Here is a 25,156-nt window from a genome sequence, read left to right as displayed (position 1 = left end):
CAGATTTTTGTTGTAATATAGTGAATTCTAAGATCTAGTCAGTAATAGAAATGATCAGATTCAACAGTACATTTATCTTATGGATATTTTATGGCAAAGTACAATAAAATCAAATCTAGCCCTTGCCCCCATCTGACATTATGAATTTGAAAACAACCAGCTGACAGCTTTGATAAGGCCACCTTTGTTTAGCTATTTGTTGTGAGCAGCTCCAGTAATAGATGGTAATACATGGATCAATAATTACAGCAGCTCAGATGGCTGTTCTCATGACTCATGGTCTTGTTGGTGTAAGAGTGGTACAAACCTGATTCCCTGTCCTGCCAGTTTGACCTTGACAGCAAAAGGATATCTCTGACCTAATTATGAATTTCCCCTCATATGACAGATCACATGACCACTACAGCAGAAAGACCTCCTTAGGGAAAACTGGGTTGGTTGCAAGTAATTTCACATACCCCACACAAGCTGGCTTTTTTCCCCTTGACCGCTAGATGTGATAAACAGAACACAAATGATGGCAAGATTAATGATAATTTATGTGCACCCTCTTTTCTTTAGTCACTCCTCAGCATCCCAGGCTCACCTTTCCTATCCAGACACAACAGTAAGAGCAGCATCTTCAGCTTCAAGGGCCGCAGTAAGGACGTGGGCTCGGAGAATGAGTTTGCCGATGATGAGCACAGCACAGTGGAGGAGTGTGAGGAGAGGAGGGGGTCCTTGTTCAGCCCATACAGACGGAACAGCTACACTGGCTTTCATGGCAAGAGGAATAGCACGGTCGACTGCAACGGCGTGGTGTCCCTCATCGGCCCTGGGCCCGGTGGACGCCTTCTGCCTGAGGTGAAAATAGATAAGGCAGATTCTGATGACAGTGTAAGGAAGTCAATGAGTAGACCTATCTAGGCATGGCCCCCTACCGCCCGAACCTCTCTCTGATTCTATCTTCTACTCTGTCATCTTGCAAGTTTCGTATGTATCTCTTGGCTAAGCGCTCGCGCCTTCCCTCCCCCAGCCCCTGCAGTGTATGCTGCCCTCCGAATAGGCAAAGGATGGAGAAACAAATAAATTTAAATAGGAGCAGACTACTAGCTAACCCCATAAGATATTTTAGTCCAAACTGTGTCTGTCAGTGACTTCCAGCATTCTTTTGTTGATGGTTCATGTACATGTTCTGTTTAATACTGTTCCTAATATATTAATATATTACTTAATATTTTAACAGTAGCTATTAATCAGGATAATCATTGGATCTTTGTCTATAACAATATAGACAATCTTTCAGGAATCTTTAGGAAATGTGTGTTTGCACAATATTTCAATGTCTGTTTTCAAACAGCTAATCTGAAGGGTTTACATGGTCCAGTGTGTTGATGTGTTCCTCCTCCATACAGGCACCCGGTCCTCTGCTAGCCTGAGTGGGTAGATCTACAGTAGGAGGCAGAGGAAACAGAGGGGATCAGTACACATATATATTTACATAAAACAGAGCTAATACCCCCCAAACATAGAGATGGCACCATCTGATAACAACACTTAGTTAAGAAGGAGGGCTGCTGTCCTTGTCTGTCTACCTTTCTCTGTCTCTCAAACTCCCCCTGGTCTACATTAATGAACTAGTCTGTCCTCTTTGTAGTTAGCATGGTAGATTTAGAACCTAAATAACATGAAGCATGATAACCTGTAGTAGCAGTAGATCTTAAACTATGGTGTTTGTAATTTTCTCTCCTTCTCTTTGACTTGGAGCATGCTTGTGCATGTCAAATGAATGAATCTGAATTATCTGCCTCATATGAACTTGACTCTATTGTTGCAATATAAATTGTATGGTTTCAAATTAGGAAGATAAAGTAATGTGATTTTAATACATGTTAAAATGGCCAGAATTGGGAGATATTTTACAAACTAGTTTTGACCTAATAATTATATTGCAATGGCAGCAAAGCCTCCATTATTGCATGACAGGACTGAAGATGCATTAAGCAAAACAGCTCTCCTTGCACAAAATCTCATGTCTGATTTAATCTGGATGAGCTAATTACATTCAAACACAATTAGGCCCTAAACCACTGCTCCCACTTTGGCTGATACCTGCATGCATTTACAGCATACACACATCTTCCTTGAAACCAGCATTGAAATAGAAATTATTGAAAAATGTCCTGTTCCTAATTCTAATTCTGAACAATCTGATCCTCAACTACTTTTTCCTGCCAATGCTGTTGTGCACTTCCCTCTGCCGGCCACCGGTGGTGCTGTTCATGTCGTCTCCATGGGTGCTTGATTCTTCCTCTCCTCCTGACAGCCCACTACTGAGGTTGAGGTGAAGAAGAAGCTGTCGGGCTCCCTGATGGTGTCTGTGGACCAGCTCAATACCTCCTTTGGGCGGAAAGAGCGGGCCAACAGTATCATGAGCGTCACACTAGTGGAGGGTACTGCCATTTAACCCAGCTATTTAACCTGCTCTCTCTCATTATTATTCTTTAACTAGGGCTGCTATCATTGATTGAAGTTTGACATGAATTTCCTGCTTATTTGCTTTGCATATCCAACAAGTACCAGATACATACAATGCATTAAATTATTTTACTACCATTGCATGCATATTTCTTTGGCATGTAATTATGTTTGATTTTAACAACTGATCCACACTATGTCTTCAGAACTGGAGGAGTCTCAGCGCAAGTGTCCCCCTTGCTGGTATAAGTTTGCTAACACTTTCCTGATCTGGGAGTGCTCCCCTATGTGGATCAAGATCAAGGAGATTGTGAACCTTATAGTGATGGACCCCTTTGTGGATTTAGCCATTACTATTTGTATTGTTCTCAACACCCTCTTCATGGCAATGGAGCATTACCCGATGACCACTGACTTTGAAGATATGCTGTCGGTGGGCAATCTGGTGAGTAGGTTATCTTAGTGTTTATTATGTCTGTGTCGTTATGTAATAAGTATTTTCAATGTATCTTGTAGCATGTATCTTGAAATGTCACCTGAAAATCTGGCACTAAGTCTCTAGTCCTCTTTAGTCCTCACTTTGAAACATTGGGGAATTTAATCTGTTTTAATAAAATGAAGAAAAAGGCTTGTATGCTTAATAGGTGACCTTTGGAGATATTTTGGGAACAACTGTCAACTCTTTCAGAGATTTGAAAGAAGAAAGCGCATTATTCATCTGTGTATTGTGTGTTGTTTCTTGTGATGCACTTGTCATGTTTGTTGCACACGTTTTCTGTCTTTTTCATTGTCACATGTTTTTCTCTTCTGGTTGAGTAAGGCTACAGAGGGACCAGTCTCACCGGTTGGCTGATTGGTGGGAGGCTTACATTAATATTTCATGGAGCTTGATCGATGAGGGCTCTGAAATGGTGCCTTGAATCACTGCACAGATAACTCAACCTGACCATTTTCAATGTAGTATTTTAGGAAAGCTGAGACAAAATGTCATTGGGTCTAGCATAATTTATGTCACATATGGGGAATTGTTCATTTGCAACTTCTGTGCTACAGAAAAATACTGCTGCTTGCTGTATGCAATAGAACTTCACTTCATAGACCTTGCACAATTCGTGTCTTGGCTCTGCTCATAATATCACCACAAAAAAAATATTAACTGCTTTTTATAATGAATTTGCCCAGCTTTGGGTAATCTTACTAGTCTTGTATAATGCATTTCTACACTCTGAAAACAGAATGTCACAAACCAAATACCATTTTGATATTCAAAGTGTAGTCTGTTACTTGGTTGATTGTTTTCGTGCATGAGAGTGAGTGAATGCTCACCCACAATCTGCTCACCTAGACAATGCCATGTCCTGTGTCCTGTTTGCCAGGTGTTCACGGGGATCTTTGCCGGGGAGATGCTCTTTAAACTCGTGGCCATGGATCCGTATTATTACTTCCAAGAGGCATGGAACTGCTTTGACGGGTTCATTGTGACGCTGAGTTTAGTAGAGCTGGCTCTGGCTGACGTCGAGGGTCTCTCAGTCCTGCGGTCATTCCGTTTGGTAAATCTTCTTTTTAAATAAACTTAACCTAACCTTATACATGTTTAAGTTGTTTATAATTGCCATTTAAATACCTCACAGTGTAAATTATTAACGTTGCCTGCTTGCCATAATCTATGATGCTTAGCTTCTTATTTCTTTCTACTAATTTTACTGAACCTCTAGCTAGCTAGCTAACATTGCTCCATGACGTTTGCTAGCTTAGCCAAATACATGTTGTTTGTACCCCACCAATTAGCCTACTACAATAACTTATAAAATAGAATCAAGCAAACAAATAATCCAATGGACCCATGGACAGGCACCCACCTGTCTGGTTGCTATCTGAGAAAACATGGCTGGTCAGATTCCAGGTTGCCTAGCAACAACTGATCCTAGGACCATAATAGATGCCAGTCCAAACTCAGTCTGGAGAGGTGTCAAAAACTCCATGACTAAATATAGAGGATCAAGAAAGAAGCTACTCAGTGAAGCTTCAAGCTGATTCTATATTTGTTTCTGTGTTTCTCCTATAGCTGAGAGTATTTAAGCTGGCTAAATCATGGCCCACCCTAAACATGCTGATCAAAATTATTGGTAACTCAGTGGGAGCCTTGGGAAACCTCACCTTGGTGCTGGCCATTATTGTCTTCATCTTTGCTGTGGTGGGAATGCAGCTGTTTGGCAAAAGCTACAAAGACTGTGTGTGTAAGATTGCCCTGGACTGCGAGCTGCCCCGCTGGCACATGAATGACTTCTTCCATTCATTTTTGATCGTCTTCCGGGTATTGTGTGGAGAGTGGATTGAGACCATGTGGGACTGCATGGAGGTCGCTGGTCAGGCGATGTGCCTCATTGTCTTTATGATGGTCATGGTCATCGGTAATTTAGTGGTGAGTGTGGTGAAATATGCATTTCAAATAGTCTGTAATATTTGGGTGAGTGAAATAACATTTTTTTTATCTCTCCTTTCTAGGTGTTGAACTTGTTTCTTGCCTTGCTGCTGAGCTCATTCAGTGCTGACAATTTAGCAGCCACAGATGATGATGGGGAACCAAACAACCTACAGATTTCAGTCATGCGTATCAAGAAAGGAATTGCCTGGTTTAAAGCAAAGATGCGAATTCTGATGGCCAGTTTATTAAGAAAACCCCTTATGGAGGATGAGCAAAAACCACTGGAAGACATGTATGGAAATAAAGTGAACTGCATTGCTAATCACACTGGAGTAGACATCAACCGAGACCTGGATTACACTAAGAATGGTAATGGGACGACCAGTGGCATTGGTAGCAGCGTTGGCAAGTATGTGCTGGACGATGCCCACATGTCGTTCATCCACAACCCAAACCTGACTGTCTGTGTCCCCATTGCTGTGGGAGAGTCAGACTTCGAGAATCTCAATACAGAGGACTTCAGCAGCGAGTCAGACATCGAAAACAGTAAAGAGGTGGGTCTTCTAGGTCTGTGCAGAATTATACATATTGCCCTTGCTGTTCCAATAGTTTTATTGTGAGCTGTATTATTTTTGAAGTGTGTTTAGAGGTCCTATATTAAGCAAAATTGACTTTTGTGAGCTTTAAGCAATGTTAGAAAGTTGTTATCTCATCAAAAACATACCTTGAGTTGTGTGGGTAATCCTTTATTATTTTTATTGTTTACATCTCTCTTGCTCAAAGTGCTCTGTTTCACCTTCTGATGTCATGTGATGTAGTGATAGATAATGAGTTAACAACTTCTTTTATCTTTTGTTAAGTAGAGATTGGAAATTTCTGATCTGAATTTTCCAGATCATTTGAGTGAAGCTGTATGGAGTTTAAAAACACAGTGTAGCAATTTCTATATTACCATATGACATCACAAGGAGGAACAGAGTGTTTTATGTTTGAGAGATCCTGCCTAAATGTGCAGGATTTGTGTTAAACGTGTGAATAAAAAAAAAAAAAACACACCAGGTGATGAGGAAACAACATTATAACATAGATCAGAAAATAGCGTAATATGGGCCCTTTAAGTCAGCTGATTAAATACTTGTACATGTACTATATTTGTCCAGGGTCAGTATTATATATTATTAATTAAATATATGATTAAAAAACTGTATTGAGCCAGCTGGAGTGTAGTGCATTATCCTCCTCTGACCTGCCAGATCGTGGGTGTGGCTGGCTTTTCTTCTGTGTAGACTCTAACAGGCCTCCATTAGTCAACAGAGTCATCTACAAAGACAGACAGGCTGTGCAGATGAAATGGATATCTGCTGATGCTTGTAGTTTTGCAGAGTGCATTTAAAAGACTTTGAGTCTGGGCAGATGGTCGGACACTTGATATTCCATTTCAGTGTTCATGTAGATGTAGTGTGAGGCATTTCTACCACTTCAGTCTTTTCCCTCTATTAGGTCTATAAAGAAGAATAATTAGTGAGGCCATTTTCCTGTTGTTCTAACTCTTGTACATGCATTTTCTATGTTATAGTGCCCAACACACCGTATTAATTACAGTAGTAAAAACTGTTCAAAAATTATATAGTTAAGGTAACATTATGAGGATTTTGCTCATACACATGCTGGGTACTATAATAAATATTTTTTGATTACCCAGTTAAATTTTAAACAAACAGTCCATTTTTTTTACAGTTACTCAAATAAGATTCTGAGATTCTAAGTAAACATGAGAAGATGTTGACTGCCATTGTAACTAATGCGTCTTTGTCACTACAGCTCGATGACACCAGTTCATCGGAGGGCAGCACCATAGATATAAAGCCAGATGTGGAGGAAGTAGTTGTTGTGGAAACGGTAGAGGAGTACATGGAACCTGAGCCATGCTGGACAGATGGTGAGGCTGCTGGTTTTATTCCACTCATTATACTGACAGTGGATTGTAAGATTGTGCTGATTGTTTGGTGTGGATGAATTGTATCTAATCTAAATGATTCTGTTCAGCATTTGTGAATTTAAAAGGGACATATGCTAAATCAAGTTTTTAACCACAATGTAACATCGCTCCCTCATCATGAGCATACTCAAAGTTGTATTGTTCTCTTGTTATATTTCACTTAAAAGCTTTGATATTTTGACATTTATTATAGAAATACTGTCATAATCATTGCTAAACATCTGCCATTGCATGATACAGTACAGTGTTAATCCATTTGATTTGAAATTAAAAGTAATTAAAATGCTCCCTTCTTTGTATCTGCAGCGTGTGTGGCCAAATACAAGTGCTGCGATGTGGACATCACAATGGGCTGGGGGAAGAGCTGGTGGTTCCTGAGGAAAACATGTTACCTGATTGTCGAACACAACTGGTTTGAGACCCTCATCATCTTCATGATCCTTCTCAGTAGTGGTGCCCTGGTGAGAAACATAATATTTAGGGAACCTAAGTTTACAGTAAAATTCGTTCTGATAGAAGTATAGGACATCATATGGGGCAGTTTTATGGGGAGATGTTCCCAGTGGTGCAGTCACTTCAGCAGCTCTGTTGGGGGAGGGCTCAGTTGGACCTGTGAGTAATGGACTGTAAAAATGATCAAATTGTATATATATTCTTGGAGGGTTTGAAGCATGTCATACCCTACTAAATAAAGGAGGTTACACTTCATTTACATTAACCTTGCAGGTATTGATAATCTTTCATTGGGCAGCAGCTTATTTTGAAAATGATTCTTTGCAGATCCTCTCTGCTGTTTTCAATTTAATTAGCACAGTAATACATCTTATACTATTTTTTGTGTTTCCCAGTCCATTTGTGGCTGATGTATGCTCTTCTACAGGCCTTTGAGGATGTGTACATTGAACAGAGGAAGACCGTTCGAACTATTTTGGAGTACGCTGACAAGGTGTTCACCTACATATTCATCCTGGAGATGTTGCTCAAATGGGTAGCCTATGGGTTTGTGAAGTACTTCACCAATGCCTGGTGTTGGCTGGACTTCTTCATTGTTGATGTAAGTTTGACTATTCTTTCAATATATTTGTGTTTGATTGTTGAATAGTTTTTGAATAGAATAAGAGGATTTTATTAGGACGTCTGCAAAACCACAACCCAACAGCAAAAACTATTACACCAAACACTGGCCTAGATACTAAATTATTTATTACCAGAATCAAATTAATATTTTATTGGTTCTGTCTCTAAGATATGTCAATACCACACAAAGCTAAGTTAAGATAAATTCTATTGTCAGAAATATAAACATGTTCAAATGGTTTTCTGTTGGGTGTGGCATAGCTGTGAAAGATCAGGTTATAGTTTCTGCTACATGATGGGAAGTGAGTGTTGTGGCGTGTTTAAAAACAATTTTACAATTGGACAAGATTACAGGGACTGTGTTTTGCAAGACCACAATGTCTGTTCCTGTTAAGTGCAAACATGCCTCTGTCACATTTAAGGTCCATCAAGCAGCAGTTTTTATCTGCCTCACAAATCTACAACTCTGGGATACTTGAATGTGTGGTTACTTCAAATTCTATACATGAAAAGCCAAATAGTCATTTACATTACTGTAAATAAAACAATCCTAGCAGCTATAGCCAAATCATATTCAAGTCATACCCAGAGCAGATGCAGCAGTTACTGTTTCTTTGCCCTATACAATGTTTGATATGTGCCTTTTGTCCTTTCTCCTTGTACTTTTCTGCTCCTTGTCTTTGTCATAAAATATGAAAGCACAGATACAGGAGCATTCCTTCTTTTCCCTCATCATTAAATTTTTTTTTCAATTACTATAATTCATATTGAATTCTTAATATTTACTATATCATTATTTAGTATAAACATTCTTATCTACTTCAATTCACAAGGACTGGATAATTCATTATATTATATTTTATTTTAATTGTTCACTTGCTATCTGTCAGTAATTAGGAAAAAATAGAATGCTCTAGACTTCTGGCTTTCAGCTTAATTTAACCACCACCTCTCCGCAGTGTCCACTGTCAGCCAATATTTTATAAATGGATCCATATCAATGGGTTGCCATTACTTCAGAAAAGATGACAGATTTTAACTATTAGTAGATATTGCATATCTAAATGGTAATATGAAGTGTATCTTTGCATATTTAGATCATAGACTGTATATATAAATGGACATAGCTAATGTGCTAGCTGCCATGTTTCAAATAAGAGGCTCGCATGCAGGCACATCTGTCTCCTTCTGACCCCTGGCTTACTTTGCAATATTGTGGCCCCTCTCTCTGTAACTACTGCAGTGGGCTTTCTCATTTTTGTCTGAAAATGTTCGCATTAACCCACCCTGGATGATCCTGGTGGTTTTTTCGCACTATTTTGGGGTTAAAAATTTCCTATTCATAATATAGAGCCTAGCTCTAAAATCGCTCTTTTAACTGTTAGCATAGTGAGCTTCATTTGAGTGGAGCTGAATGCTATGGGTGACGTCACACTCCCTTAGTCCACTTCTTTATACGGTCTATGATTTACATACATTTATTAGACTTTTTATGAGGCAATTTTTGTTCCAGAAAAAGTAATAAATCAAATGCAATAATTAAAACACTAGTATCATTACTCTTAAACAACATAAATTATATTTAGTGAGACAATGCCATTGCAGACTGCCCTGCTGTAGGAGTGTTGCCTCTTGTGGCACATTTGCTAAGCTGTGAACAGATTGACTTCCCTTCTTTCTCCCCCCTTTGTCCTCCTCCTACACCTTTTGAAAGTATGACCCAGAAAGTGTTGAGATTGTGCTGAGATGTAATGATGGTGGTGACAGGCGGTTGGCGGTAAGTTTGGTCTTCACAAACGCCCCTCTGAAAACCTGTTGGTGGTGAGTTTGGCTTGTGCTGTGGCCTCTGCGTCTTGTGTTGTGATCTGACTCTGTCAAAACGGGGCACCATCATTAGACCAGCCTGTGTTTTCATCCCTTTTGGTTTATTTTCCTATCTTCTTTTCTGTTCATGTTTAAATTGTTTGAATATATATATCTCAAAATTAGGTTAGTTAGTTGAAAGTTGTCATTCTTCACTCATCTTTCTTTTCCACTCAGATTATGTCATTGTTCTGTTTCTTTCTTTTGATTTTAGTTTGTTTCATTTGGCTTTGGTTTGTGCTGTCGTCTTCATGGGACCACAGCATCAGATGTCACTGGCCTTGCCTTGCAGAGCTCAATGAGACGGACCTTACAGCACTGAGGCCACTACTGCACAGCTGGCTCAGCAGGGGCCAGAGGCCGGGTTCCCCAAAGGGGGCACGTCTGGGGGTCAGGCTAAAGGTGACACTAACCCCAAACTGTCTAGATCCAGGCAAAATCTCTATTTGACTCAGTTCTTCCCACATTTGTTGTGTCAGACAGATGTGGACACGGGACAATTCTTTATATAGATACAATTTTATAAAACTCCTAAAAAATTACTTAAGTACTTGCAATAATTTGCTTTGTTAAAACTTACTGCCACTAATCCATTATGTATTATGTACTTAATGATCTATGACATCTTTGAAATTGGGCCTTCTACATACAGCATTTACAGTCCAAATTAAGATTTTGCTCGGGTAATCCTCCCTCCGTGACTTTGGTAAGCTTTGAATGTTGTGGACTTTTTGCGGTGAGTTTGACGAGTTGGTGTCAGTGGCTGGTTCAAGGTGCCTTCACATGTGTTCACCGTTGTTAATCTTACTTATTTATAAGGAAGAAACTGGCAAACTGTCCTAGTGTAAAATGTGCCTAAAACTATATTCATCCATATTAAAACTTACTGTGTAACATTTTAGGCTAAAATCCATTCAAAACTAAATCTAAATAATTTGCTTAAAAAAATTGTGTCTTCGGTGGCTTGTGCCAGTTTCTTAGCGATTGTGTGTTAATCCTTGGTACCCGTGTGTAAGTTCACTGTACAATGTGTAATTCTGTCCTTTCAGTGCCATCCAGTGCTTTTACTCTTAACCATAACTGGTCTGCTCCTAACCTCCACCTCCTTTCTTGTGTGTGTTTTATGTGAACGTAGCCCCCTTTCACTCTAATGCTGTGAATTTATGTTTAATATAAGTTAATGATAAAATGACAGACTTGTACATGTTTACCTGTATTCTTTCTCTTAGGTTCCATTAGTTTGTCTGTCTTAAATTATATGGGAATTTATGCCTCAGCCCAAGAGCGACATGGAGAGACATTGTTAGAGGGGCAAGGGTAAGGCTCTCAAGTCTGTTGGGTTTTTATCAGCTTCTACAGGGTAACCACTTCCCTTCTCCCTGAACTCCTCCTCCTCTTGCTCTCCCAACCCTTCTGCTTGTATCTGAACGAAATCTTGTAGCACTCTGCCTAATTTAAACTCTATAATGTCTCCTCTCTCTCTTTCAACCACCAGTTTCTTTACAGGTACAATGGACTTCCCCATCTTGTCAACTTCCCCAAATAACAGAAAAAATAATCCCTGCAACTAAAATTACTACGCACATAAAACCTATACTAAACATTGACCTTCTCTCTTGGTGTATATACATGTATAAATGCAATATTATACATGCATATACATGCATAGATTTATGTGTGTATGTCAACAACTCTCCGCCTATGCCAGGGCCGGCTCTTCCTTAGTGAACCTCACTTCTAACAGTTTGGAACCTCTTTTGCTTCTCTGTTTTTGTGTAGGTGTCTATAGTCAGCCTTGTAGCTAATGCGCTGGGCTACTCCGATCTAGGGCCCATTAAATCACTCAGGACACTAAGGGCCTTGAGACCCCTCAGAGCCTTGTCACGTTTTGAAGGGATGAGGGTAAGATCCAAAGCTAAGCAGCTGATCCTTCCGCATGCCCATTCAACAGTTTAAAGCATGCTAGAACTGATTTAAAACAACCTCAGGACAAAAAACTCCAATCTGTTGGAGTATTTTTTCTAAACAACCAAATGAAAGCCTAAAAGTCACCTTTCCATGCGCAATGTCGTACCATGCCTCTGTAAGAGCTAAACAATAAGTCATGATGCAGCTGGGGACTGACTTATGTTAAATTACCTCTGACAAATTGAACATTGGATACTCAGAGTTAAATTTACACTTAAAAGCATATCCAACATATTTCCATAATTCTTTACACAAAGCTGCCTCATCACAATACTGACAAATAAGGAGTTCTGATCATTCTATTTTCCTCCTCTTGATTGGCCAAAGTCAGTGTGAAATTGGTCAAAGCTAATCAAACTTACATGCCATCTCATAGAGCATTCAAATCAACAATTAGCTGATTGTCAACCACTGCTTTCAAATGAGTGCCCCCTCTCTTCACATGCCCTCTGCTCCCATAACCCTCTCCTCAGCTCTCACTCATCCCTCACTGCATCTGACGTAGAGAACAACCAGCAGGAACCAGGCAGCGCCAAAACACCAATCTTCTTAGTTAGAGTCCATCAGAGGACTCAGTTTCATAGTTAACAGTAAAACATGTATGTAGATATACAGTTGTTTCAACCATCACTTTCCACAGACATTTGATTGGTCGTCCCTGTGACTGGCGGTAGTGTTAGGTTGCACCTGGTTGTTGTCATTGTAGCCTTTCTGTCTCTTTCTCTATCCCTTCAAACATTTGGATCCCTGTCCTTCTCTCTGTTCTTGGACTGATTGCCTTGTCTTCTAGTTTGAGCTTTTCTTCACCTCCTTCAATCAGCCCCCATGTGCAGCAGCACTCTCCCATCCTCCTCTCCCCTCCTCCTCACCCTGTACCCTCCACTGCTCCCTGCCATCAACCTGGTTCGGCTAGGACGGGCCAAGAGAGGGTCTCACAATTCTCCTGCTTGTCCAGGATCTTCCTGCATCAAATACTCAGTCAGAAACCACACACTTACAGTGGTGTGGCTTTGGGAGAAAAATATTTGTCAAGCTTCTGCCATGTATAGTGTTTTACAATTCAGCATTAGACTAGCAGAGCTGCTGGAAGCCTTTGGTGGCAAGGTTAACGTCTGCTTTCCACAAAAAAGAGATGGTTTGATGGTTTATGTAATATGACTGGACATTTCCTTTTGCTGGCAGAAGCTTAGCAAATATGAAAAGCTGCCATTTCCCACAACACATTATAGCTGTCATGCCATGGCACACACAGAGCATACAGCAGGCCCTGGCTTCCTGTTGCCTTCCACTCCCACAGGACGTGAAAATGGGAGGCAACAACTGCCCACTCAAACTGTAGACGGCCCATAGACAATACAACAGTTGTCTTTATACACAATGCCCTTGTGTATGTAGTACCAAAACTCTCATGCTAGCAGGAGATGAGGGCTTGTGTCATTATACGTATTGAAGCCACATTCATATGCAGATATCCAGTGACTAAAAGTGATGCCATTGCATGGAGCAGACATCAATGATTTTAGGCCCTGGATAGGCGTTATGGATGATAAAGGTTTTATTTTACATCTATGATTAATATTTGAACCCATGTCTTTTTGGGTTTTGAAATGCTAGAAATAAATAAATACCTGTTTTATTATGGGGCTTTAGTAAATGTCTGCCCTATGAATGTCCTCCCCCTGTGGGGCGTAAGTACGAGGTAAGAGTGGCCCAGTCTTACCAAAGGGATAGAGAGGGACTTGATCCTGCTGTATCAGTTATACTATAATGTTTATGTTCATTAATTGAATTGCCATTTTCTTTGAACTGAGTAGAGATAAATAAAGGTCAAAGCAATAAGTAAATAAACAGAGTTTGATGGAGAGATGACAGAGAGTTTGAGACAATTTTTTTAAAACTGAAGAGAGCTCAGGAACATTTTTTTTATTCTAGTTATCGAAAATGAAAAGGAAATACTATATACTAATAAAAATACTAATATTTTCCATGCTTTTTTTAAACAGTACAATAGATATACTTCTTTCTAAAGACCAGTTGGGCTGCATTTCTACAGTATTTTTGATATTTGTAAAAGAAAACAAATTGGCTCAAATTATTGACACTTCAGTTATCTCCTCTGTCATTATATCCATACCCACTCATTACTCTGTTTATTTATTTATTTATTTGAGCGGTTCTTGAGATTGCACAGTGTCATGTAACACGCATGTAGTATAACTGCCGATGCACATTTTGCATTTTTGAAAGCCATTTTCCCTCTTTCTGAGAATGCTTTCCACATAGCATGACCTATTTCTGCATTAATCTGAGTCTTTAAAGTGGTTCAATTTGACCCAGTGGAGCTTAGTCTTTCTCTTAGTGAGTAAAACAGCCTTTGCTCAGGATATAATTCAATCCAAATCTATGAACTCATCAGAGAGGAATTATCTGTAATTTATGGTTTATTTAAGTGGATGTGTGAATGAAGGCTGTGTACTTGCTAAGAGAGTCCTGCTCTCTAGCTCCTGCCTGTCTGTTATGAGGAGGGAATATGGCTCCACAAAAGAGTCTGCCAAAGACATGCATGCTCAGCTGTGTGCCTGCGAGCTGCTGCTCGGCCTGCCTAACACTGGTAGTGAGCTGAGCTTATGATTACTGCATATAAAATGACCTCAGGGAAATCACATTGGAAGGCTAGAAATGTGACGTTTTGTGGGTGGGGAGGGCAAAATATTTTTACTGCAATTGTTTTTAATCTAGGTCACTTCATTGTGCTATGGTAATCAAATCTAACATAGTATTAGACAATGATAAAGTGTGAGTAGTGAGTGCTTTGGCAGGATGGTATACTAGTACAAATAGGACGGTTCTAGATTGAGACTGAAAGACTGATTGATAAATGACTCTGCGGGTAGAAACTTTTTTGTTCAAGTCTGCCTCAAGATAAATGTCTTTTTGAAAAGATTAATGTTAAAGAATCATAATTTGTTTTATTAATTCCCAAAAGGAAATAAATAAATTGTTCAGATTAAATAAATTCAAATCTTTTTGATTGATTTCTACTGTATTACACTGTAATAATTCCTTTACAACTACAGATTTCTGCCAGATTTTAACACATATATACTGTCTATACATGTCAGCTGGTCCAATATCTGAAAGATCAAAGAGCGTGTTCAGTCCTTTCACTACTTCTCTAATAAAAAGTGAACAGACTGCTCCCTAGCTACAGAGTACACATCTGGGTGATGTGTGTCACTCTTTTTATAGACAAAATGATAGATAGAAAAAATCTGGATAGATTACAGTGTGATGCCATAGCACTATGTCGTGATATAGGGCTGAAGCACATCACCTGGTTTATAGGTTCTCACAGTCTCTTGTCTTCTCTTTCCTCGTTTGGTCTAGGTGGTAGTCAACGCCTTGGTGGGTGCCATCCCTTCCATTATGAATGTGTTGCTGGTGTGCCTCATCTTTTGGCTGATTTTCAGTATAATGGGGGTCAATCTGTTTGCGGGCAAGTACTACTTTTGTTTCAATGAAACATCAGAGGAGTACTTTCCTGTTGATATCGTCAATAACAAAACACAATGTGAGGAGCTTATCAGAAATAATTTCTCGGAGGTCCGGTGGAAGAATGTCAAGATCAACTTTGACAATGTGGGAGCTGGATACCTCGCCCTCCTACAAGTGGTGAGACATTAGCTGCTGGCGTTTGCCTGTCTCCATTCTGTATATGGTGCATGCATGTTAAATATTTCCCTATTTGCCTTCATTTCTCCATTTAAAGTCCACTGTGGTATATATGTGTCATTCATTTGTGTTTTCTGTGTGTCTCCATGCCTGTTTCTTTGTTTCTGTGCACAAGCTGTACCACATGCTGAAAAGGTGTTGATTTTAGTTTGAGTACTCTTCTTTACCATTAATTTTGACTAGTTTGCCTGTTTTAAATGTTTTTTTTTGTTTGGTTTTTTACAGGCAACATTTAAGGGATGGATGGACATCATGTATGCAGCTGTTGATTCTAGAAATGTATGTACTTTTATAGTATTTTTATTACTCTTTATGCTACTACTGACAGTAATGCCATGCCTCATCTCTTTCAGGTGGAAGAGCAGCCGGACTATGAAGTCAACATTTATATGTACATCTATTTTGTCATTTTCATCATTTTTGGCTCCTTCTTCACTCTCAACCTGTTCATTGGTGTGATCATTGACAATTTCAACCAACAGAAGAAAAAGATAAGATATATTCAACTAAATAATTTCATATTTGATTGTACTGTGAGACAGATTATGACCAAATCTTGTTTTGTCCCTTTACTTTGGAGGTCAGGATATCTTTATGACAGAGGAACAGAAAAAATATTATAATGCCATGAAAAAATTGGGCTCCAAAAAGCCTCAAAAACCTATTCCACGACCGCAGGTGATTTAACTGTTGATTACTGGGTTAAGATTGTTCCAGTGTACCAGTGCTAATGTATTTGAATCCTTCTGTAGAACAAGATCCAGGGGATGGTGTTTGACTTTGTGACACAGCAGGTCTTTGACATCTCCATCATGATCCTCATTTGCCTCAACATGGTAACTATGATGGTGGAAACAGACGATCAGTCCGATGAAACAGAGATGGTCCTGTACTGGGTCAACTTCATCTTCATTGTAGTCTTTACAATGGAGTTCCTGCTCAAACTCTTTGCTCTTCGCCATTACTATTTTACTAATGGCTGGAATATTTTTGATGTGGTGGTTGTCATCCTGTCTATTGTTGGTTAGTGATGTTAAAATGAATCCATAAATTTATGCCCATACAATGAGAGAAATGTACAAATAGTGATTCTTCTTTTTCTGCCTGTCACAGGTATGTTCCTCGCAGACCTGATTGAGAAGTACTTTGTGTCTCCGACCCTGTTCAGGGTGATCCGTTTAGCTCGTATTGGTCGTATTCTTCGTCTCATTAAAGGAGCCAAAGGAATCCGAACCCTACTCTTTGCTCTGATGATGTCACTGCCCGCTCTGTTCAACATTGGTCTGCTCCTCTTTCTGGTCATGTTCATCTTCTCAATCTTTGGCATGTCTAACTTTGGCTATGTGAAGCATGGAGCAGGAATAGATGACTTGTATAACTTTGAAACATTTGGCAACAGTATGATCATCTTGTTCATGATTACTACATCTGCCGGTTGGGATGGTTTGTTATTACCCATCCTTAATTACCCACCCGACTGTGACCCTAACCTGGAGAATCCCGGTACTTCTGTTAAAGGTGACTGTGGAAATCCATCAGTGGGAATCTTCTTTTTCGTGATGTACATTATCATTTCTTTCCTTATTGTTGTTAACATGTACATTGCCATCATTCTGGAGAACTTCAGCGTGGCGACGGAGGAAAGTGCAGATCCCCTCAGTGAGGACGACTTTGAGACATTTTATGAGATTTGGGAGAAATTTGATCCAACTGCCTCTCAGTTTATCACTTTTGCTAAACTGTCTGACTTTGCTGATGCATTAGAGCACCCACTGCGTGTGCCAAAGCCAAACACTATAGAACTAATTGCCATGGACATGCCAATGGTCAGTGGTGACCGCATTCACTGCCTGGACATCCTGTTTGCTTTTACAAAGCGTGTGTTGGGTGACAGTGGTGAGTTGGACATGCTAAGGCAGCAGATGGAGGAGCGTTTTGTGGCAGCCAACCCCTCCAAAGTATCGTACGAACCAATCACCACCACCCTGCGCCGCAAACAGGAAGATGTCTCTGCCAGAACTATCCAGAATGCTTATCGAGCCCACCTCATCAGGCGTGGAATCATCTTCAAGCGCATCTTTTCGAGCAAACTTGAAAATGGTGGAAACCAGGAAAAGAAGGAGAGCACACCCTCTACTGCCTCTCTTCCTTCTTACGACAGTGTAACCAAACCTGACAAAGAGAAACAGGATGACAACCGAGAGAAGGACAAAAACCAAAAAGATGAATGGGAATCTAAATGTTAGTGTTTAATGACACTATTAAACGCAGTGATATCAGACACTGAGCCTAAAAATATTGACCCAACAAATATAGAAAAGTGAATATTTGAACGTAATAACAACAAAACGGACAAAAAATTGTTTACAGACTCAAATGCAATTGAGGCAGTGTGGTTTCATATGTCGTCTTAGACAGCTGAACCAAATGCAATCAGTTTACTGAAGAACTTTGCTGCCCAGAGACCATGTAATGAGAAGCAGAAACAGTAACTCACAGTGTGCTGGCCAATGACACATATTTCTTTGGGGACCAACTGCCAAGGCACAGAATTCTATGTTTATTGATTGGAGAAACTGCATATCCCTGCCACCACCGAGCGTGGACCGCAGCATATTGCTGCTACACGACCAGATCATACAGATCCTCAATGAACTGACAAAGCAGTCTACAGGAGGGTCTAAAACAGTTTGCCATCAACAAAGAATTACAATAATCAACCAAGTAAAATTAGTTAGGAAAATAATCTAGTGAGGCAAGGGAAACCTGGAACCGTAGACAAAGATTTTTTTATTTGTTAGCTAAATACACTTGCATTTTCTCATTCTTTGAGCAGCAAAAAAGAAGGACATTTAGCCCATGTCACTAGTTCTTTCATCATCTTTGTTATACTGACATTGAAGAAGGTATTTTCTACATGGGCTTTCACACTGACCAGTTAGGGGTCATTAGTCATTGTGTTGACTTGGGCTGAAGGAGACTTGCTCAGATTGAGTTTCAAATAAATAATTATTGTGCTCGTTCAATGCATAGAAATGACTTGCATGAAGGCATGTTTTGATCAGGAGTCATGCATGAGTAATCATAGTTCACAAGACACTAATTTTCTGCCCACAGCAGTGGCTTGACTTTAGATTTGAGGCTGTCCACTGGGAAAATTATGTGATATAGTGGTAGGATAAAGATTCTGGTTATTGATATAGATTTTTGGGGAAAAGGAGTCAATGTTTCTGCTTGTGTTTTTTGACCTGAAAGGAATAGATCTTTGAATCCAGTCCTGTATCATTTTTACAGATGAAGGATGTAAGCACTCAGAGACTGAAAGTCCCAGTCTGCAGTGCATCACAAACGGCAATGTTTTTGCCCTGAATATTCTGTAGAAAGAATGTGGCGTGTATGCATGTGAGACAGATGTGTATCCTCATGTTGAGGACGCATAGATTTGAAGGCCATGTACTTTAACTGACTGTGGGACTTTATCCTTCTTTGTTTACTTACATTCCTGTGGCCATATTCCAGCATTGGGAGATAATTCTTTATGCCAAGGAATGATGTCAGGCACCGGTCAGAGTCTGCCAGTAGGTATCCCTTTTTTAGTGTTCTTTGGACAAAGGGGCACATGTGGGATGTATGTTTTTGTTTCAGCTTTAGTGCAAGTGAACAACACTGTACTTTTTAATAATTCATTTTATATGCTTTTTAAACATTTTATTTTATTTCATTTTTATCATTCAAACTTTCAAGTGACTGGTGTGTTTGGTAGTGCTTTTGGATAATTTGAGTTGCCAGCTTTAGACAAAAAACAAACAAAAAACTCAGAGTCCTTCTCTGATTTCCTTGTGATGCAATCATTCTCAGAAAAGGTGTTTTGATAGGTGAGAGAGACAGGAGACAGTGGTTATACCAAACAGCAAAGTGAGTGGAGAATTATCACAAGGACAAACCTTGTCGTGCCTCGTGTGTACGTACAGTGGATAGTTATGAAGGGCTAGTGGTCTTGACTGCCGGATAAATGGACTTAATGGACATGATCAGGTCTTTCAGGGAGGTGGATGGGTAATAATAAACATTGTGGACCAATAAACATGTAAGGCCTCTCCTTTCAGGGTTTCAGACTGACTGCCATTAGAACAGCAGTGACGCTGGGATCTGTGTCATGATGTGGAAAGTCCCATGTCTGTCAGTGTATCATTGTGCTTCTGTGGGACCTCTAAAACACTGTGTGGTGTTTGACCCAGGCTTGCACCATATCTCACAAACTGTAGGCTTTCAAATGCTATACCCGCATCAAAACAGTTAGCCAGAAATGCAGGTCGAAAAGCTGAAACCTGCCGAGATTAAACCATCAGCAGGCCTCATGTAGATGCAGCTATGTGTAAATACTCTGTGGGTGTTTTCATTCAAACCTAAGGCTTGTCAATGGGGGAGAGATAACTGCCTCCTTAGATGTTCCTGCCATTTCTTTTCTACACAGGAGTGATGGTCCTATTTCTAATGGACAGCGCGGGCTCAAACCCTGTGTCCATCATCACACCACTTATGCCATTTGGTGTGTTTAACACTGCCTGTACCTGAAGCCCCTGTCTGTAAAGATATTTGAAGTCTGTTTACAAAATGAGGTCTCGGAATCAGTTTGGCTGCTGCACACTGAAACCAAATACATTCCCAATAAAACCACAGGAGTGAGTAACTTCACCCATGTTCATCTTGGATGTAACATTTTAGAATGGTACATTCACACTTGAAAACATAAAAATGAAAAAGACAAAAAAGAAACACAAAACATATAGTATATGTACAGTGCAGGCTATGATGTAAATGGCACAATCGCTGAAAAAGAACGAACTTTTTGAGAGAAACTATAAATACTGTATCATATTATTTTATTTTACAGGCATGCTTTGTTGTGTTTTTTGTAAATATGAAATTTTAAAAATGTTACTACTAATAATCAAAAAACAACAATAATATAGAATGGCTTCCAGCTATGCCCTTTGTCACATTTGTTACCTTTGGATTTTTTGAGACACTTTTCACTTTGTTGACGGAAAATGAATGAATATAGATATTATATAATACAAAAGATATATACATGTATACATATATGTCTATATGTATATACATAAAGCAGGAGAACACTGTTTGTCACATTTGATTTATATGTGCAACACATTGAGTGGATGTCTAAAACTGGTTGTTTCCAGGAATAACTCATATGCGATGTTTCTGGAGCTGCTTGTCATGGATTGTAGCCTGTTCATAAAGAAAGGATGTTACCAGCACATTTGTACTGTCCAATCTCTCACTCTCTGAGTTCACAGTGCTGTGACTGACCACTGCCCTGGACACACTCGGAGACATTACCACATGTAAACAGATACAGTCCTGCTTCTCATCCTCACACCTCTTCTGTTGAATGATTTGTTTCCAATGTAACACTCAGTGGCATGTGCCTTTTTCTGCTTTTTCTGCAAAATTGGATGTCAATTCCACACCGAAAATGATATCACATCAATGTAAAAGAGAACAAAATAGAAAATAGAAAGAACTACCAGTGTTTCCAAACTGTGGAGGGTGGGGTATGGGGTGAGCACAACAAAATTCAGGGAGTCAGAAAAACTGCCGGAGATCATCCCCCCACCTCATATAAATATTCAACAGTGTGTGATGTTATCAGAAAACAGCTAACTCAAAATATCCAGTTTTAGTGATATGTGTGTCACCCACTTGGCTTGTGAAAAAGCAGCTTGCCTTTCTATAGTCTGTTTCTTCTGTATTTATGTTTCCATCTGAAGTTTATTTTTGTATCAATATTTGATTATAGGACGCTTTCTTTTTAGCATGGTTTATTATAAGCATTTTTGTTTTTCTTTTTGCTGAAAAATGAAAAAGTGCTTTTCAAACTGTTGATATCATTTGACACCATAATAAAAAGAGGATACAATATGAGGTGTGTTGCACAACCACTTGGTAAGAATATGAAAGATTGTCTTCATTTGAGCACGAATCTTTTTATTACCAATAAAGCAGCCTTCCAGTTACACCCTGTCAGTGCTTTCTTGTGTAATTTTTTTTTCTATAAAATGTATTCACAATAATCATGTTTAAATACAAAGCCAGTTCATTGATTTCAAGATACAGTAACTGCTCCATTAAGCAGTTCATATCAAAATATTATCTTGAATGAGAAAGGTCCTCTATAGATATACACAAAGTCCTTCAAATCAGGAAGGAACTGTTTGTCTGAAATCCATGAATATGAATGGATATAACATCAATAACAAACATTTTAGGATTCATTCAACACTTGTCTTTTTGTCGATTGTAAGTGGTGGTCACTGGTCACCATTTTGTGCAGGTTATTTCACTTTTGTGGTGTAGTGTAAGGAGCAAGTGGATACACAAAACATCCTATGAAATGGAGAAGTGTGGTGCTGCGGTAATGGGCGTCCTTTCAAATGTAATGGTCGTATTGAATTTGTTAAGAGCCTGTGTTAACAACAACCCTCTCTCAAGATGGACCAGTGTTTGCTCCCTTGTACAGTCCATCTGGGCAGTTTTGCTCTTGTGTCCATCAGGCCGAACTGAGCCCAGAGTTTGTGCAACTATTAGGCTGCCCTGGTGACCTCAAAGGTGATCGTATTGTAAATGATATTTCTGCCAATCAAGTCACGTGATTTTTCCAGTCTTGGTCCATCTTGGTCAGCACTCCCAGCTCTTGCTACAACTTCATTTTTTGTCTCTGTCATTTTTCACCAACTGCTTCTATGTGATGGAACACTTGTAGTATTATTCGATTATTCGGTCCACATTGACCATCGGTTCTCCGTGTCTCAGTGCAGTGCTCCGGGATGGTTGTGAAGTGCAGTGAGGGGGAGAAGAGAGAGGGATGGAGGAGGAGAGGGGGAGGGGGTGCACTGCAGTGCAGATAAATGAATGCAGCAGTCGACGCTGAGTCAGCAGCACACTCTCCGTTTGGCCCAGTACCGTCTCCGATATACATGTCCAGATAAGCATGAAAACAACGCACTGTTGGGAGTGGCACGGATCATATTGAATAGAAACATCTCCTGGTGCATCGGGAGCTGTCCATGGTGCTAGTAGACTCCCCCAGCTCGTGGGTGGAGCTATCCGTGTAGAGGACGGTGTTGGTTGGAGTGGAACAGCTATAAAAACGGTTTAGTGCGCGGTGGAGCTCGACCTAATTTACAGACAGCCACACCTACACTCCCCCCATCGCTTTTTCCGAATCACCCCTCCTCTTCAGTATAGCATATATATCTCTCTCTCTCTCTCTCTCTCTCTCTCTCTCTCTCTCTCTCTCTCTCTCTCTCTCTCTCTCTCTCTCTCTCTCTCTCTCTCTCTCTCTCTCTCTGGACTACTAATGTATCCGTTAAACCACTGCACTCACACCAACCATGTAAGCATGACTCTGTGTTACCCATTATTTTCAGATAATATCTCCAATAAATTCTGTTAGAAACATGATGCTTTGATGAAGGAGTGTGTAGTTTCCACATGCAGTCCTGCTACAGAGGGTACGTACAGGTAGCGGTATAGAGGGCTTTCCTTCTATCTGATCCCGTTTCAACCCCTGTGTGAGATCACAGGCTTATGTTTGTGCAATGGTGTTCCCCCACGCATCCCCCTCCTCCTACGGTCTACCCTGACATGCTTCTGGGAAAATCAAGAGGAAGCCTACAGACTGGCTCCCAGGCACTGCGGTGAGCAGATGCTGTAAAAACAGCGTTGACTGTGCAATAATAATAAGGATATTCCTGATACAGACCTAAATATAACAGATGCCTTCAAACCTATACAAAGTATCGGCTACTTTAAACGCTGCGATCCCCAATCACAAAACTGACCTCCTAAATTTGTTTTAAAGAATAACAGCGCCCTCCATTGGGGAAGACCAGGGCATGTAGTTACATTGGGTAGTTGTCACGCTGCAGTTTTTTTGTTTTGTTTTTCCACAAAAATGATAGCAGATTTGTGTTTATAAATCGCCTAACATATAAGTAAGATCTAATAAATTATGTAGAAAAAAAAAATAAAAATAAAATAATGAAATGACATGACATGAATGAATGAAAACATACATTACTAGTCCAAGTTTGGACACATAGATACAGAAATGGAAAAACTGTAACACTGGTCTCTTCTAATATATAATGTTTGGTCTGGCTGTATTCATTTAATACACATAGAACATTGGTGCTTCATTAGTTTATTTGCATATGAAACCAAAACAAAAATATAGGTTATTATTATAACTATTTTTACTTTATTCACAAAATACAGAAGACTTGACATAAATGCCAAAAACCTCTAATAAGATACAGCTATTGAAGGTTTTGTCATACAGCCTATAAAATCTAAAAATATCCCACAACCATGTTTTTTGTTGACAAATATTAAATGTTAATTGATGGAACTTTCTTTATACTCCAGCAAATTCAATGAGCTCTTCGTGACATCTAAAATAAAACAATAAAATCATATACTAAATGTCAGTTATTCTAAAAAACACATTTCAACATTTAACTTGCGCATTAAAACTGACCTTCCTCTTTTTGTGCTGGCTAGCCACTTCACAAAGTCCTTCGCCTTCATTCTGTCCTGATTATTGGTAAAATCACTGGTAAATGTCCCATCAGAATGTCTTCTTATAAAGCGGTGACCTTTTTCTATATTATATAAATGCCACCTAGAAAAAAAATACAAATAGGTGAAGATTCAGAGCAGGATCAAATCCTTCTGTCAATTCTGCTAAAATACATGCATCTATTAAATTCAAGTTTTCGCTTTCATTTCCAAAATACAATTAAGCTCATCATTATAATGTGATTTCTATATAAATGACAGGACGAACATACCTTGCGACACTGCTGTGATCTAAAACCATTTGTTTACTGTCTGCGCATAAAAAAATCAGCATGCACCAAATCAGCAGGTTCATCTTTACAGTGCCCTACAGTAAAGGTATAACAGTTAAAATAACATAAATCAAAATATTGAGCAGTAGAACAGACAGTACCTTGAAGAACTCTGCGGCGTATCCACTTATGGTCTATATGATAAGTTTCTTGTACACATGCAGTTAAACTCTAAACAATAAACATTTTTCTGGTTCTCTGGAAGTGGACTAACCCGGAATAACATGGTCGCTGTCACTTAAATAAGAGGCAGGTGTCCTACGGTGACACTTGGGTCAGGTGCTACAGCACAGGGCCCTACTGCTCATTACAGTGGTGTGGATCCAAGATGCTCAGACAATCAGGTCAGTGGTCAGAGCCCTCTCTCTTACTCACTCAGCAGCAGGTGTACGGGTGTGTTCTTCTCCAACCTCACTATGGACTATGTCACTGCACTGAAGCATCCTTACAAGTTGTACAAGTGTTTGTGCAGAAATTGTCTTATATTTATATTACATTTAACAAACTCATCAAGCCTCTCAAAGTGCTATATTGTATAAATTGTTCATTCACTCTATAGCTGCTATAGTATCCACAGCTGTCCTAGTAGGTTGATGTAACCAGGCCTGTCAACAGAAATTTGGAGGTCCAGATCAAGAAGCCTCACAATAAATGAATAGCAAGAAGATCCAATTCTGGGCCCCAAAGACCCTAGGG

At 39.6% G+C, this 25,156-nt stretch overlaps 1 protein-coding gene across 7 annotated transcripts in view; it reads left to right on the top strand.

Moving 5' to 3' along the window:
• Nucleotides 1-18,544, top strand: part of scn8aa (sodium channel, voltage gated, type VIII, alpha subunit a) — a 30,101-nt gene extending 11,557 nt beyond the window's left edge. Inside the window, exons 11-27 of one of the 7 annotated variants that reach the window (XM_055165877.1) lie at nt 562-795; nt 2,306-2,432; nt 2,664-2,902; nt 3,834-4,007; nt 4,523-4,879; nt 4,963-5,436; nt 5,580-5,582; nt 6,704-6,821; nt 7,188-7,342; nt 7,762-7,935; nt 11,601-11,723; nt 15,177-15,461; nt 15,747-15,800; nt 15,875-16,012; nt 16,095-16,199; nt 16,274-16,544; nt 16,635-18,544. In XM_055165877.1, the coding sequence (XP_055021852.1) occupies nt 562-795; nt 2,306-2,432; nt 2,664-2,902; nt 3,834-4,007; nt 4,523-4,879; nt 4,963-5,436; nt 5,580-5,582; nt 6,704-6,821; nt 7,188-7,342; nt 7,762-7,935; nt 11,601-11,723; nt 15,177-15,461; nt 15,747-15,800; nt 15,875-16,012; nt 16,095-16,199; nt 16,274-16,544; nt 16,635-17,767 (4,164 nt within the window). In that variant the 3' untranslated portion in view covers nt 17,768-18,544. Of the gene's footprint in view, nt 1-561; nt 877-2,301; nt 2,433-2,663; nt 2,903-3,833; nt 4,008-4,522; nt 4,880-4,962; nt 5,499-5,579; nt 5,586-6,703; nt 6,822-7,187; nt 7,343-7,761; nt 7,936-11,600; nt 11,724-15,176; nt 15,462-15,746; nt 15,801-15,874; nt 16,013-16,094; nt 16,200-16,273; nt 16,545-16,634 lie in introns of all 7 variants that reach the window. The other 6 variants (XM_055165876.1, XM_055165875.1, XM_055165873.1 and 3 more) reach the window with 6 other exon arrangements.
• Nucleotides 18,545-25,156: the final 6,612 nt, after the last annotated feature.

Source organism: Boleophthalmus pectinirostris, unplaced genomic scaffold, assembly GCF_026225935.1.
Source record: "Boleophthalmus pectinirostris isolate CB_2022bp ecotype Guang Dong unplaced genomic scaffold, ASM2622593v1 HiC_scaffold_8, whole genome shotgun sequence".
Classification (NCBI taxonomy): domain Eukaryota; kingdom Metazoa; phylum Chordata; class Actinopteri; order Gobiiformes; family Gobiidae; genus Boleophthalmus; species Boleophthalmus pectinirostris.
The sequence above is the reverse complement of the archived record's forward strand: the minus strand, read 5'-3'. Positions and strand labels throughout refer to the sequence as shown.